General features: G+C 33.1%; 1 protein-coding gene across 1 annotated transcript in view; it reads left to right on the top strand.

The window, feature by feature from the left end:
* Window positions 1–8,731, top strand: part of LOC112461334 (F-box/LRR-repeat protein 4-like) — a 30,004-nt gene extending 21,273 nt beyond the window's left edge. Inside the window, exons 7-10 of the mRNA XM_025026543.1 lie at window positions 6,909–7,029; window positions 7,116–7,221; window positions 8,467–8,674; window positions 8,724–8,731. Of these exons, the coding sequence (XP_024882311.1) occupies window positions 6,909–7,029; window positions 7,116–7,221; window positions 8,467–8,674; window positions 8,724–8,731 (443 nt within the window). The remainder of the gene's footprint in view (window positions 1–6,908; window positions 7,030–7,115; window positions 7,222–8,466; window positions 8,675–8,723) is intronic.
* Window positions 8,732–15,942: the final 7,211 nt, after the last annotated feature.

The following is a 15,942-nucleotide window of genomic DNA, read 5'->3' as shown; positions in this document are numbered from 1 at the left end:
AAGATAAAATCCTGTTTAATGTGAGTTTGATTTGTCAGACGTCTGATTGTATATGTTTATGTTTATGCGGTTTTGGAACTTACAGCTGTTTTGTCTATTCTATAATACTTTAATTATAACAAATCATATCGTAAAACGTGTGAAAAGTAAAGCAGGGGTAGAGAGGGGTCAAATTCAGCTCACGAAAGTGTTGCACCCGTATTTCTTAATATAAATATATCAAAGAATAATTGGTAAAATTATTATAAAATTATTTTACAAAGTGTTGAAAGTTACATTTAATACACTAAAAAAAACATAGAAAGTAAATAAAAATCTTAATTTGAAACAACGCTAAAAAGTAATATATAATGTATTTGCGTACACGAATGATGAAGAAGTATGTATACATCATAGGAATTATATATTAATGTGTATGTGGAAAGCCATGGCATAGTAACCAATATATATTTTGTACACATATAAGAAGCATAGGACTAAAACTAAGTATTAAAGAACTATATAACTCTTGAAAAATATGCAAAATGTTTATTAACACATAAATGCGTGTATGTACGTGTAAAAATACAATTAACTATTTCTTTACGTAGTTACTTTTAATATTTTAAAACATGTGTTCCAGCGGTTCACTAATTTAAAGATTCCGTCTTTGGAAAAATTTCGTCCAAGTCATGTATAATAGAAGAGAGATGTTACTGCTTCCTTACGTTTTTCATTTTTCTTATATCGCTTTTCTGCAACAGCAACCTAGAGGACTAATAAAAAATGGTAGTCAAAGCCTGAAAGATCCGGACTGTTGATGAGATAAAATTTCCCAACAAAATTGCTGCAAAATGGGATGTCGTCTGTGTTGACACGTGCGGCCTTATTCCATTGTGCAAAATAATAATGCTATTAGGCAGTCTTCCACGTCTCTTGGATTATAACCGTTCTTCTAAGCTCTTTGTAAATTTCACTAGAATTTTGCCTCTTTGCAATTAATAAAAAAATTGCAGCACAAATTTCAACTTTAAAGTGCGAACTTTAGCGTACGTGACATTTTATGTTTATTTTATCAAAATTCCAAGTGTGTTAGTAGACATATACCTAACATACATAACATACTGAAACTGTTTGTTCATATCTCATGTATTAACCAATATGTCACAAGCGCTAGATTTTCGCGCAGACACATGCAGCAAAAATCAAACATAATTCTTTGTCTCTTTACATACTTATGTATCTATTTAATTACTACACCAACTAGTTTCTTATTCTTCAATATGTCATAAGTAAACATATTCGATTGCACAAAAAATAGTATCAAACATATAAATATATCGCTTAATTTAAAAAAAAAATGCTACTTTTTTATGTATTGGTTACTGTATTTAATACATTTTTTTGTTAGAATTTTCGTATATTCTTTATGCGTTTTAAACTGCATTTCTTTCTTATTATTTCTCCTATTGTTACATATGAATTGCTCAACTGCATAACCATAATGCTCTCTAATATTCTGTTTCGGTTTGGAGTTTAAAATAAAAAAAATTAAAAAAAGTGAAGCATTTGAGAAGGTAATTTAAAAAGATAGAATCCTGTTTAATGTGAGTTCGATTTGCCAGATGTTTATCATTTATGTTTATGCGGTTTGGAACTTCAGCTGCTGTGTCTATTCGCCCCGGAGGACATGTGTAATAATACGCGCAAATAATCTCACTCAATAGTCTCTCTCTCTGTCTCTCTCTCTCTCTCTCTCTATATATATATATATTATATATATATATAATAAGAGGACTCTATATATAAAAGAGTCTATTCTATGAAGGTCTAAATATGTATAACGCCCTACTATTTGATATAAGGCAATGCGAGAGGATCGAACAATTTAAGCGGAAGTTAAAAGTATATATTATACCTCATGTAGAGGAATTATTGTAAGATTATGTGTTGTAAAAAATAGCCGAGAAGGCTAATAAAGATCAATTCATTCATTCATTCTCTCTCTCTCTCTCTCTCTCTCTCTCTCTCTCTCTCTCTCTCTCTCTCTCTCCCTCCCTTTCTATCTTCTTCTCCTTCTCCCTCTCCCTCTCCCTCTTATAAAAAATTAAATTATTTTACACATATTTTAATAAAATTTTGGCATCATTTTTTTTGTGTAAATTATTTCTTGAAAATTTTTTTTTCTATTTATCGAAATTTTTAATGATAATCTTATTTATATAAAAATCGAATAAGTTGTTTCTTTTGTTTTAACTACAGGTTATTGCAAAAAAATTCCAATAACTTTTCTATCACTCGCGACAGTCACGAAAGCCACGAATTGAAGTGACTGTTCACATATAATATGTGAAATAAACAACTTATCCGACATAAAAAAATAAATTGTTATCGAAAAATAATACACATTGTGGCAATTAAACCCATCCTCGAAAAATTAATAAAATTTTTGAAAGATCGGTAACAAAAAACTAATACAGTTTATAACACTTCCCGAGAAATTCTACCTCTGTTTTATATACAATTCTTTAAGATTCAATCAATTATTTCCCAAAAAATTCAAAAAATTTTTTATAACAATTTCCAAAAAGATCGGTAACAAAAAATTATACACTTTATATCACAAAATTCAATTCTTCGAAATTCGGGCAATTAATTTCCGAAAAATTGGAAAAAGTTTGGTACCAGTTTCCAAAAAGATTGGAAACAAAAAATTATACACTTTATATTACTCCCCGGAAAATTCTATCCTTGTTTCATATATAATTCTCTGAGATTCGGTCAATTATTTCGCGTAAGAATATAAAAAATTAGAAAACCGGTTTCCAGAAGATCGGTAACAAAAAACTATACATTCTATAGCACTCCCCGGAAAATTCTACCCCTATTTTATATGGTTTTAATACAAATTCGGTCCAATAGTTTTTAAGTTAAAAAAGTTCAAACATACACCACTTGTAAGAATTAAAAAAATTTAAAAAATGGGTTTCCAGAAAATAAATAACGAAAAACTATACACTCTATAGCACTCGCCGGAAAATTCTACCTCTATTTTATATGGTTCTAATATAAAAAAAAATTCGGTCCAATAGTTTTTAAGTTAATAACGTTTTTTTTTATTTTTCTAATTCTTACGGGTGGTGTATGTTTGAACGTTTTTAACTTAAAAACTATTGGATCGAATTTGTATTAAAACCATATAAAATAGGGGTAGAATTTTTCGGGGAGTGCTATAGAGTGTATAGTTTTTCGTTATCTATTTTCTGAAAACCGATTTTTTTAATTCTTTTACCCGTAAGAATTAGAAAAATTAAAAAAATCGGTTTCCAGAAAATCGGTGACAAAAAACTACACACTCTATAGCACTCCCCGGAAAATTCTATTCCTATTTCATGTACTTGTGGTAAAAATTCGGTCCAATAGTTTTCAAGTTATTAACGTTCAAACATACACCACCCGTAAGGATTTCATATAATATAATAGTACAATAGTATAATAGTATAATAGTAATATAGATAAGATGAGATAAGATAAGATAAGATATAGATATAGATAGATAATAGTATAGATATAGACCAGTATAGATTAACAGCCCATGTTGTAAAAAATAAAGTAGAAAAAGAGAAGGGTCAAATTGAACTCACGAAACATTGCGAAAGTTGCACCCGTATTACTCAATATAAATATCAAAAAATAATCTTGTGTTTGCAATCAGACGGACAGCCTGACTCCTGCCGGCAGACAGCATGTTATTTAACATTCTGTCCTGTCGCCCAGGGGAATACGGCCCATTTCAATGCATAATTAATAATTTAATATTTATATTCAATTAATTGATTGCTAACATACTACTGACATTCTTATCGAAATAATAGCATTTTAGAGAAATAATTTTTCAGAGTATATTGCGTTTTATAAAACGGAAACTTCGACGAATTATAAATCGTTATGCGGAAATTGGACGCATCTAATACTTTATTGCGGCCTTACATAAGACAATAAATTTACATCTATCAACATATATCATTTTCCAATTAATTTCAAATTGTGTTTACGTATTACGTGCATATATATGAATTGCAGGACTGAGTAATGTGCAGAGCAACGAAAAACAATAATATATATATTAAAAACAATAACATATATATCAACCTTTAATTAGTAATTAACTTGTGATGCATTGAATAAAATATTTGACATTTACTTTATTATGTTAAATATTTTATGTCCATTATATGTGTGCGCATATCTTGCAAAGTACAGTGTATATTTTTCTTAGCATCATGATATCACAGGGCTCTTCGCCGACTATAACTACCCTCCGAGTACGAGATTGGCCCGGTGGTAGTGGCTCTTTACCCAATGGGTTGCAAAATTAACGGGGAAGTTAACTGTATTCGTTGCATGTGAACGAAAAAGAAATCTTTTTTATCGCCTATTCATTCACTTTCTGTCATAAGCGCCCTTACAAAGTTTTCAAGGGAGTTGGAGGGAAGGGCAGATGAGTGCTAATATACTGAGGGATACCATTTTTGTTCAGTTTGTAAAAGACTGGAAGTTAAAAAATAAGGTATTTCATTTGATGTAAATTATAAAAATTTAACAAATTATAAAGTACCTATTTGAAAAAAACGATGAAATATAATTATTCGAAGAAAAGGCAATTTTCAAATTTCTTGAATTTCTTAACTTAAGGGGAGTTGATTAATCATGCAACGGGGTAAATTTTTACAAAAGTGAACTACTAACTTATATAATTAAAATCGTATAGATACTCTAGTAAATTTCATGATAACCCTCAGAAGATAAAATCCCATTTATTGATCGAGTTCGATTATTAAAAAAAAAAAAAATTTTTTCAATGTTTCCATGCATATGGAATTTTTCGATTTATATATATAAAGCTCTGCCAGACAAAGGTATTTTTAAATAATATTTGTTAAAGAAATATTCATGCAGATTTTTACTCTTGTATAAATTAAAAAAAAAGTTTCTGATTGTCTCAATCATAAAATTATTCTAAATCGAAAAAAATAAAATAAAGGGAGGGCATATGTCCCTCTTTGCTGCCACTCATGCCATTTGCCTATTTAAAATAAAGGAAATATGTATCTAAGTATTAAAAATAGAAAATAAGACGAGCTAGAGAAAATATAATTAAAATAACTCAGTTTCAAAGTATGTGACGGGTACACAGTTATATGTACTAAATTCAACCAAGTCGAATTTGTTTGTGTGCGAAAAGTCACAGTCATTTTGACGTTCTAATAAACAGAATATATCGCTAGACATAAGAAGGTGAGAAAAGTTGAAAGCAATACTGTTCCCTTGTGCGGCCAGTTTAGACATACACAGTTCTATTATCGCAAGTCGATGGAAAAGGCTACAACGTTACTCTCCTAAAATGAATGTTCCCATTTCTGCAAAAGATCCACACTCATTTGCGTTACCAGGTATTTTAATTATTTAATTAGCTACATTATAAGCATAATAAAAATACTTTAAACTAACGTATTTAGTATTTTCTTAAAGAAAATACAATAAAATAAGAAAGTGCGGAATTCATAGATGTTTGAAATTAAAATTGCTACACATATACTTGATTCTATAGTAATGTACCAATTTTCAAAATTAGATTATCTCACAGTTTTTATTAACTGACAACATTTTGCGCATCTTCTTATAAATATAAATATAAATATAATGTATCTCTCTCTCTCTCTCTCTCTCTCTCTCTCTCTCTCTCTCTCTCTCTCTCTCTCTCTCTCTCTCTAGCATAAAGGTCCTGAAAACTGTTTGCATTTTACAAATAATATTACAAGCAATTGCTATAATAATTATAATATATATTATTTTTTATTATGTGCGTACTCATTACATTTATATATTATTATTTATTACTTATACTTCTTTATTTTTATCTTCTTAATTATAAGAATTGGCACGTGTAATCCATACTGATTTAGAATTGATAGTGGATTTCGATCAAAGAGTTCTTGAAGGAAAAGCAATTTTGACTATAACAAGGCAACCTTCAATTAAGGAGGTTCTACAGATAATGGATGTATCTAAAAATTGGAAAAAACTTTATGGACGTATAAATTGAGATACGAGAAAAGTGCTCGAAAAATTTTAGCATCGGTTACCGTGTAAAAATTTGCAAAAATGAATTTTGAAATCACAGTTTTTAACATAAGCTACATATGGCAGAGGGGCTCTTGGAGACAGGAAACGAGATATTAATTATATAAAGGCGACCTACCAAAGATTCAAAAAACGGAGCTCTTATAGATCTTAATCTAACCTTTTCAGAAATATCGAGAAAAACAAGGGTTATCGCGTAAAATTTTGTGATATTGGCTATTGAAACAGGCCATATCACAGTTCACGTAGCGTGCTTCGAATAACAAGGGAGATTTGGCAATGTCGCAGCGACTGCACCCGCGCGAAAAGTGTACAGCCAGTACAGCACCACAGTATGACAGCACCTCAAACTTAAGCACCTAACGTTTACGAGCGCTTATGGAGAAGTACTCGCTCTAGAATTATGTGAAATTGTGAAATAACCACGGTCATATGAGCAGAACTGTCAAGTTCGCGACGTTACCACATTTTCTTCCATTATAAGCCGCCAGAGTCAAACGAGCACTTACACGATATTTTTAATTATTCCTCGCTTCGACTAATATGGGTATGATATAAGCTCTAACGTCATCAAAATTCACGAAAATATTTTATGAATACTTAGAATCGACGAATTTGAAGATTTTCTCTTCATCTCTCAACTGACTAGAGAGTACCTGTAGAACCTCCTTAATCAGATAGTAAGTAGACATTTTTTTTCATATCGAGTAGAAATTTAGACTGCAATTTATTAATATATATAATATCGAATAATTAGATTTTAGATAACCTCGGACTTGATATAGGACGTGTCACAAACGTGCTTGATAGAACACTTTTAGATTGTCATATTGATGAAACTAATTCTGCCTTTGGAAATGCAATTCGCGTAGATTTGCCATCAATTATTGGCACTGATAACCCTGAGTAAATATAAAATATTTTTAAAGAAATATATTTACTAAAAATTATTGATGTAAGAATTAATGACACCCATAATACGATATTTTCAGCTGTGAAATTGAAATTGAATATAAAACAACTCCACAGTCAGATGCATTATACTGGCTAACACCTGCCCAAACTGGTGGTCATCCCTTTCTGCTGTCTAACAACAAGGTGAATTGGCTAAAAAAAACATTTCTCTACATTAACATAGATTATTTTTTTTTTTGTTAATTTTTTTGTTGTTTTTTTGTTGTTGTTAATTTTAGTTGACGCTCTTCATACACATTTTTTGCCGTTTTAAATCATGCCACTTAACACAATTGGACATATTAACTTTTAATTTTATACGATTATATGCGTGGTCAGTGACGTAATTCAACACATAAAGAAGCGTGTTAAAAGAGCTTCAGTCAAATGTGTTATTTTTAGGGCCAGTTTCACCAACGTCGATTAACTCTTTTTAAGAGAACCAGTTAGAAAGCGATGAAGAGTGAGTCTAATCGAAGGTTACAAAAGATTAAACGTTTCTGTGTAAAAATAACGCACTTGGATTTGCAGTGCAATCTTTCTGTTGTTTTTTTTTTTGTTATTTATACGTTTAAAATAATACTTCTATATAGATAAATACGTTATATGCGTGCTTCCACCAAGTATCGCCCATTTCGAAATAGAATGTCCATGCGTGACATTTATTTCGCCGACTCTACTTGGCGGAGATCGTTCTTACGTCATTTATTCGCTAGCTCGGAACATCTCACAGAGCTGGGCAAGAAATTTTGTTACGTGTGAGAATTATCAGCATTTATGGTTAAATAAGAGTTTCAGCATTTTTATTTCCAGACAAATTAAACGCAGAGTTTTGTATCATGAAAACATAGATGCTTTTCTTCAAAGGGAAGGAGCAAAGAATTATAATAGTTTGGTAAGATATTCACTTTGACTAACAATAAGTAAAGAAATAAAGTAATAAATAATGTCACCAATTGATAATATTTTACAATGTATGCACTACAAACGTGTACACCCAATTTCTGAATTCTTACCAGATTATTTTTTGTGTAAATTGTATTGTAGGTCTGAGAACCCGCAAATGTCGCTTTGCTAAGATGCTTATTACCCAATTTTCAATTCACCTCAGAGTTACCACATGTAATCACTAAATATGTGCTTTACGAGATGGGATATTTTCTCTTATGTCATCTGGAGAATATATTAGGAGGACCCACAGTATTCGAACCATTTTTTATTTCGTATTTTCGTAAATTCGCATACGAAAGTATAAACACTAAGGATTGGAAAGACTATTTGTATAAATATTTTTCTAACAAAAAGGAGGTAACATTTTTTTTATACATACAAACTACAGTTTTATCAGTATCTAATATGTTTATATAATGACCTTTTTGTTGATTTCAGAAGTTAGATAGAGTTAATTGGGACTTCTGGTTTGGTGACGACACTTTTCCTCACCCTAATTTCCTCACCACCCCGCCTTATTTGACCGACCAAATGTCCTCCTTGTGGGAAAATAAGAGTTTCGGCATAGTTACAAAATGGATCGATTGGGATAATCGTGTTCATGATGTACCTTTTCCTGCAGTGACAGCAGACGATATGAACCTCTGTAACGTTCAGAAAATAATATTATTAAACTACTTAAATCTATATTATAGGTTTATGACCATAGAAAAACTGGATTGTATTTACTATCAATTCTTCCGGTTTAACATGAGTGGAAAAATGCGGTAAATATGCATATTCTCATTTAAATTGATTCGCAATTGCTTAATGTAAAGTGCATCTTGTATTTCACAGATTTCTTTGGCTGCTATTGTGCATTAAAATTCGATGGGCTGACAAAGTTGCACAAGCTTTGAATTTTGCTACCGAACATTGTTCGCCAAATTATGCATCTCCTATATTTCAACATTTGTGCGAATGGGAAAAAATGCGTATAAAAGCGATTGAAACATATAATCGCATTAAAGAAAAGATGTTGAATGAAACCCGGAAAAAAATAAAACAAATTTTACAAACTTAACAATTAGCCTGATTTTATTTTTAATGGGTAAGTCATTTAGTAACTGCAATATATAATTCTTTTACTATATGAAAAAGACTCTTAAAAAATGTAGAAATATTTATGAAACTAATTTGGTAGAGACAAATTTCTATATCTCGCGTTTATTTCAGTTTCTGAGTTGCAGAGCCAACGAGATAGGAAATAACTAGATTTCACGATGATGCCTAATGATAATTCCCATCGAATCGTCGAATAACATTTGAATTTGTAAAAAAAAATATATCTCTTATATACAGAATATTATATAATTAATGTATACAGAAACAACATGTAATTATCGTAGTAGAGTAATTTATTGTATTAAACATAAATGTATCAGCATAAATCTTTAAACTTCATTTTTTTTGCAATAGACTACGTATTACTTCAACTAATATGTCAGATTTTGACAAAGAGATCGAATCCTAGATAAACGTAAATAAATTCTTGATACTATCTGCTTGAATCGCGTATGCATACCTCGCATTTTCTCCATTCGATGAATAATATTTATTATATAGGATAAAAATACTAAAAATAGTTATTACCTCATAATCTCAATTTCAGAAAAATTTTTGTGTATATGTTGTTGACATCAATTTTTTATTTATAATATTTATAACTGAAAATTAATTTAGTTAGAAAATTAATTTTTCTTTTCTAATGCTTAAAAGACAGCTGTAACATGACAGCTGTAACATGTATTCGTCGATTTTTTGATAATCCTGTTAAAAATTGATGTTTGTTGGATTTTAATTCTTGCTAATAAAATATCTTCGAAATTATTCGATTTGTAGCGGATTTGTGCGCTAGAATTGAGTATATTGTAATATGAGAGTAAATCAAAAAATAACTTTCTTCTCAACCATAAAATTACATTTAATACACTAAATAAAACATAGAAAGTAAATAAAAATCTTAATTTGAAACAACGCTAAAAAGTAATATATAATGTATTTGAGTACACGAATGATGAAGAAGTATGTATACATTATAGGAATTATATATTAATGTGTATGTGGAAAGCCATGGCATAGTAACCAATATATATTTTGTACACATATAAGAAGCATAGGACTAACAATAAAACTAAGTATTAAAGAACTATAACTCTTAAAAAATATGCAAAATGTTTATTAACACATAAATGCGTGTATGTACGTGTAAAAATACAATTAACTATTTCTTTACGTAGTTACTTTTAATATTTTAAAACATGTGTTCCAGCGGTTCACTAATTTAAAGATTCCGTCTTTGGAAAAATTTCGTCCAAGTCATGTATAATAGAAGAGAGATGTTACTGCTTCCTTAAGTTTTTCATTTTTCTTATATTGCTTTCCTGCAACACCAACCTAAAGAACTAATAAAAAATGATAGTCAGAGCCTGAAAAGTCCGGACTGTAGATGAGATAAAATTTCCGAACAAAATTGCTGCACAAGGGATGTCGCTTGCGTTGACACGTGCGGCCCTATTCTATTGTGCAAAATAATTAATGCTATTAGGCAATTTTCTACGTCTCTTAGATTATAACCGTTTCTTAGCTCTTTGTAAATTTCACTAGAATTTCGCTCCTTTGCAATTAAGAAAGGAATTGAAGCACAAATTTCAACTTTGAAGTGCAAACTTTAGCGTACGCGACATTTTATCAAAATTCCAGGTGTGTTGGCAGACATATACTTAACATACATAACACATTGAAACCGCGTTTGTTCATAATTCATATCTCATGTAATAACCAATGTCTTCACGCAGCACATGCAGCACAAATCAAACATAATTCTTTGTCTCTTTACATATTCATGTACCTTTAATTACGACACCAACTAGTTTCTTATTCTTTGATATGTCATAAATAAACATTTTGTCGCACAAAAAATAATATTAACTATATTTATATAGTATATATAAATATATCGCTTAATTTTTCTAAAGAAGTGCTACTTTTTTATGTATTTGTTATCGTATTTGTCACATTTTTTCGTTTAAAAATTTTGTAAATTTTTTATTCGTTTTAAACTGCATTTCTTCCCTACTGTTGTTTCTCTTATTGTTACATGTGAGTTGCTCAACAGCATAACCATAATTATCTCTAAAATTCTGTTTCGGCTTAGAATTTAAAATAAGAAAAAAAATAAAAGAAGTAAAGCCTTTTGAAAAAATTAGAAATTTAAAAGGATCCGATAGAATCCTGTTTAATGTGAGTTCAATTTGCCAGACGTCTGATCGTATATGTTTATGTTTATACATTAATTTGAAACTTATAGCTGTTTTGTCTATTCTATACTTTAATTAGCAGACCATGTTGTAAAACGTGTGAAAAATAAAGCAGGGGAAGAGAGGGTCCAATTCAGCTTACGAAATATTGCGATAGTTGCATCTGTATTTCTCAATATAAATATCAAAGAATAATCGGTAAAATTATTATGAAATTATTTTACAAATTGTTAAAAGTTTTCTTGACCGCGCTACAGTTTATAGCTGACCTTGTGTTTGCAATCAGACGAACAGCGTGACTCCTGCCGGCAGGCAGCATGCTGTGATAGACCTTCCTGTCGCCTAGGAGAGCACGGTCTATTTCAATGCATAATTAATAATTCAATATTTATATTCAATTAATTGATTACTAACCTTGTTAAATTAATAGCATTTTAGAGAAATAATTTTTCAGAGTATTCTGTTTTATAAAACGGAAATTTTAACAAATTATTAATTGTTATGCGGAAATTGCACGCAACTATATATGATACTTTATTGCGGCTTTACATAAAACAATAAATTTTACAACATCTATCAACATATAATTTTCCAATTAATTTCAAATTGTGTGCACGTATTATTTGTATATATATATATATATATATATATATATATACTAAAATTAAAAGAAAATGTTTACTAACTAGTTCATTACACCGCGTCAACATTTTCTTCTCTATTGTCAATATTGCCTTGCCCTCAAGAACTTGACGGTCAAAATTCACGGATAATTCTAAGTGAGTGTGAATCACAGCAAAGAGGTCTAATAATTAACAATTTATAGAAATTGAAATATATTCAAATACTTAACGAGGCAATATATAAATAATAATAAGTACGTGTCAAGAAATATAATACATTACAATTACAAATATAATTTTAAAACCCTATAGAATTTGGTTTTTAGAGCCGATTTCACAGTTCCCGATTAATGTGATCCTCATCCGATTAAACTCACTCTGCATCTTTTTTTAACTGTCCCCCTAGAAAGAGACGAAGAGTGAGTTTAATCGCGATCCAGTTAATCGGAGACTGTGAAATCGGCCCTTAGTAGAGAAATTTCAATAGCGTTATAAAATAGCGTTAACATATATTTTTTGTATTTAAAGAAACAATGACCATGCTACAGTGAAACAATGGCATAATTTACAAAATTGTGCGGATTATATTTAAAAACTTGGAGATACGAACAACAGCGTCGCCTTTCAATACTGATAAACTTGTAATTACTCGATATCGCAGTGTTTTATTTTCTTTAGAAAACAACGAAAATAAAGGTTTAATATTTAATATAATACTTATATAAATAAATACGTAATTAAGATATACCTGGTCTCGAATAAGTATACGGAATATCTCCTGCAGGGGGCAGATTCATTTTAAAATTTGTGTGAATTTTTCCTGTTGGATAATGATCGGACACAGAACGTACAATAGTGCTTCTTTATTTACGACACACAATAGCGTGGAGAACAGAAAATGTATGTAATGTATTATAAAAGGGCGGGCGTCTCTCTGACCTAACTTAACGAACGAATAGCAATGAATGAGTGTATGTGAACCGCGTATAGCTCTACCGAGACGCCATCTGAGCCAATAAGAAACGTCTAGTGAATAATAGTTATAATGAAGGAAGGCGGTAGAATTGAATCTCTAACACTCTCCCTCAATTTTACAGTCCTTCGTTATTAATGTACTTTAACCCAAGTCCGCGAACACAAAATTCGTGTTTTCCTCTTGGTAGGTTTTTGGTAAGTACATCCGCCACCATCTCTTCTGTAGGTAGATATTCGAGTTTTACGGGATGTTCATTTAATACTTCTCGAATAAAATGATGACGAATGTCGATGTGTTTGGATCTTCCGTGGTAGACAGGGTTGTGCGCCAGTTCCTTGGCTCCTTGATTGTCGTTATACAAATTGACATTCGTTAGCTTTTCCAAACCAAGCTCCTTTAGAAAATTGATGAGGTACACAGCCTCCTTGGCTGCATCAGTCAGCCCCATATATTCGGCCTCGGTCGAAGAAAACGCGACTGTCCTCTGCTTTCGGGATTCCCAGAAAATAGCGCCTCCAGCAAGAATAAAGGCTGTTCCAGTATACGACCGCCTGTCCATCGCACAATTGCCCCAATCGGCATCCACGTATCCAGTTAGACCTTTGTTTGTACGTTCGAAACACAGAGCCAAATTGACGGTGTTCTTCAGGTACCTAAGCACATGCTTAGCTGCTGTCCAGTGTTTCTTCTCGTGACAAGAATTAAATTGGCTTAACACGCTGACTGCATGAGCGATGTCGGGCCTAGTACCTAGGGCTAGGTACATCAAACTGCCCACCAGTTCCCTGTATGGCACCGAATCATCCCCGTATTCCGGATCTCCAGCCGTCAACTTGATGCTACTGTCTAGTGGAGTGTTTGATGTTTTGCAATCGGCCATTCCGAACCTGAAAAGCAAATCATTGATATAACCAGCCTGAGAAAGATGAGTACTCTCCCTGCTCTTGATGATTTCTATTCCTAAGCAGTATTTAGCTTCCCCGAGGTCCTTGACGGCAAAACGGCTCTTTAGTATCTTGATAATCCTTTTGGTCGTCTTGGGGTCCTTTGAAGCCATCAGTATATCATCAACATAAACAAGAAGGAAAAATGTTCCATCATCGTTTACATATACGCAGGGATCTGCGTTTGTGGGAAAAAGTCCAGCTTTCTTCAATGTTTCGTCAAGCTTTAAATACCACCGACGTCCGGCCTGGCGTAGTCCATATAACGCTTTTAGAAGGAGGCAAACCATATGTTTTTTACGAAGTTGCGAGAGCATAGTTTTGGCTCTATCATGTAGATGTTCTGCCGACTTATCCCGCGTGATTCTCTCTAGCATTTCCTCTAGATGCTCTGGTGGTTCCATGTAAACTACGGTGTCCATGTCGCCGTGTAGGTATGCTGCAGTAATGTCCAACTGTGATATTGACATTCCGAGCTCAACTGATAAAGCGACTAACAGCCTGAGCGATCCGAGTCTGGCTACAGGAGCGAAAGTGTCTTGAAAATCGAGCCCAGGGCGTTGAGAGAACCCTTTCGCGACAACTCTGGCCTTTCTTCTCTCTAACTTTCCATCTGCTCCGTACTTGTTTCTCAGAATCGTTCTGCAACCGACGACATTGCCATCCTTAGGTTTCTCTACTAGTTCCCATGTATCATTAGCCACGAGACTTTTAACTTCATCGTAAATGGCGTCCTTCCACTCCGCTGCATCTGGACCTGTAGTAGCCTCAGAGATGGAAATTTCACCTGCAAATAAAGCGTACATAGAATCTTGCCACTCGATGTCATCGTCAGATGATGACTCGACAACTATAGGTGCTGGCACTCCTTGTTGTCTGCTTCTCAAATCGTATTCCCTGCTTGGAGGGTCAGGTTTTCTATTCGTCGCTCCCTTCGGCCTTCCTGGTCCTCGTCTAGCGGGCGTTGCGGTACTATTATCCTCTTCTGCGTCAACCTGATCGTTGTCTTCAATGGTTTGGTCGTTTTCGGGTTGTATGGTCATTGGATCGTTGTTGGGTCCGACTGCCGCTTCACCTTGCCCCTCGAATGTCATTAGATCATCCACGACCTTGAATCGACCATTCTTCGTTTCCTCGGTGATTATGTCCTCACACGATTCCTTCATGTTAAATTCGTTGAAGAATTTAACATCCCTAGAGATGTGGATTTTTCGGTTCTTTGGGCTCCACACTCTGTAAGCTTTTGATACCTCAGAGTATCCAACGAAGATGCCTTCTAAGCCACGGACATCAAACTTGCCTTTGTTTGGAGACTTGTCCAGAATGAACGCCTTGCATCCAAATGTCCGCAGATGACTAATGTTCGGGCGTCTGCCAGTCCATTTTTCGAATGGAGTTCCAGACTGAAGACTTTTTGTAATACAGCGATTCCTAATATAATTTGCAGTTGCGATCGCTTCGGCCCAAAAAGAAGGTGAAAGTCCTGATTGAATCATCATGCATCGTGCTGCCTCTACTAGAGTTCGATTTCTTCGTTCAGCAACACCATTTTGCTCAGGTGTGTAAGCTACTGTCAGTCGGCGACGAATTCCGTGTTCCTTAAACAATTTGTCCAGAGTAGAGTTGCAAAACTCCTTGCCGTTATCTGATTGAACTGCCTTGATTTTTCGTCCAGTTTGATTTTCGGCTAGCTTCTTAAATTCTTCGAACTTTTCAGCGACCTCTCCCTTGTTTCGCATGAAGTATACCTCACACCAGCGGGTATGGTCGTCTATAAAAGTGACAAAATAGCGTGCACCGCCCTGTGACTCCGTTCGCATCGGTCCACATACGTCAGTGTGTATAATGTCGAGTGCACCTGAAGCTCTCTGACCTCTAACCGGAAATGGGGAACTTGACAATTTTCCTGCAGCGCATATTTTACAATCAGTCATCGACGATCCAGCGTTGAGTTTTATGCCATTAACCGCTTGAGATTTCCACATCAGATTCACGTCATTTGCGTTGAGGTGCCCTAGTCGTTCGTGCCACGTCGTAATTTGTGATCGTTCATCCTTAGCTGCTACGCACGC

The sequence above is a fragment of the Temnothorax curvispinosus genome, unplaced genomic scaffold (genome assembly GCF_003070985.1).
Source record: "Temnothorax curvispinosus isolate PA1 unplaced genomic scaffold, ASM307098v1 QBEX01001204.1, whole genome shotgun sequence".
NCBI lineage: Eukaryota > Metazoa > Arthropoda > Insecta > Hymenoptera > Formicidae > Temnothorax > Temnothorax curvispinosus.
Note: the sequence above shows the minus strand (reverse complement) of the source record. Positions and strands in the feature narration are given on the sequence as shown.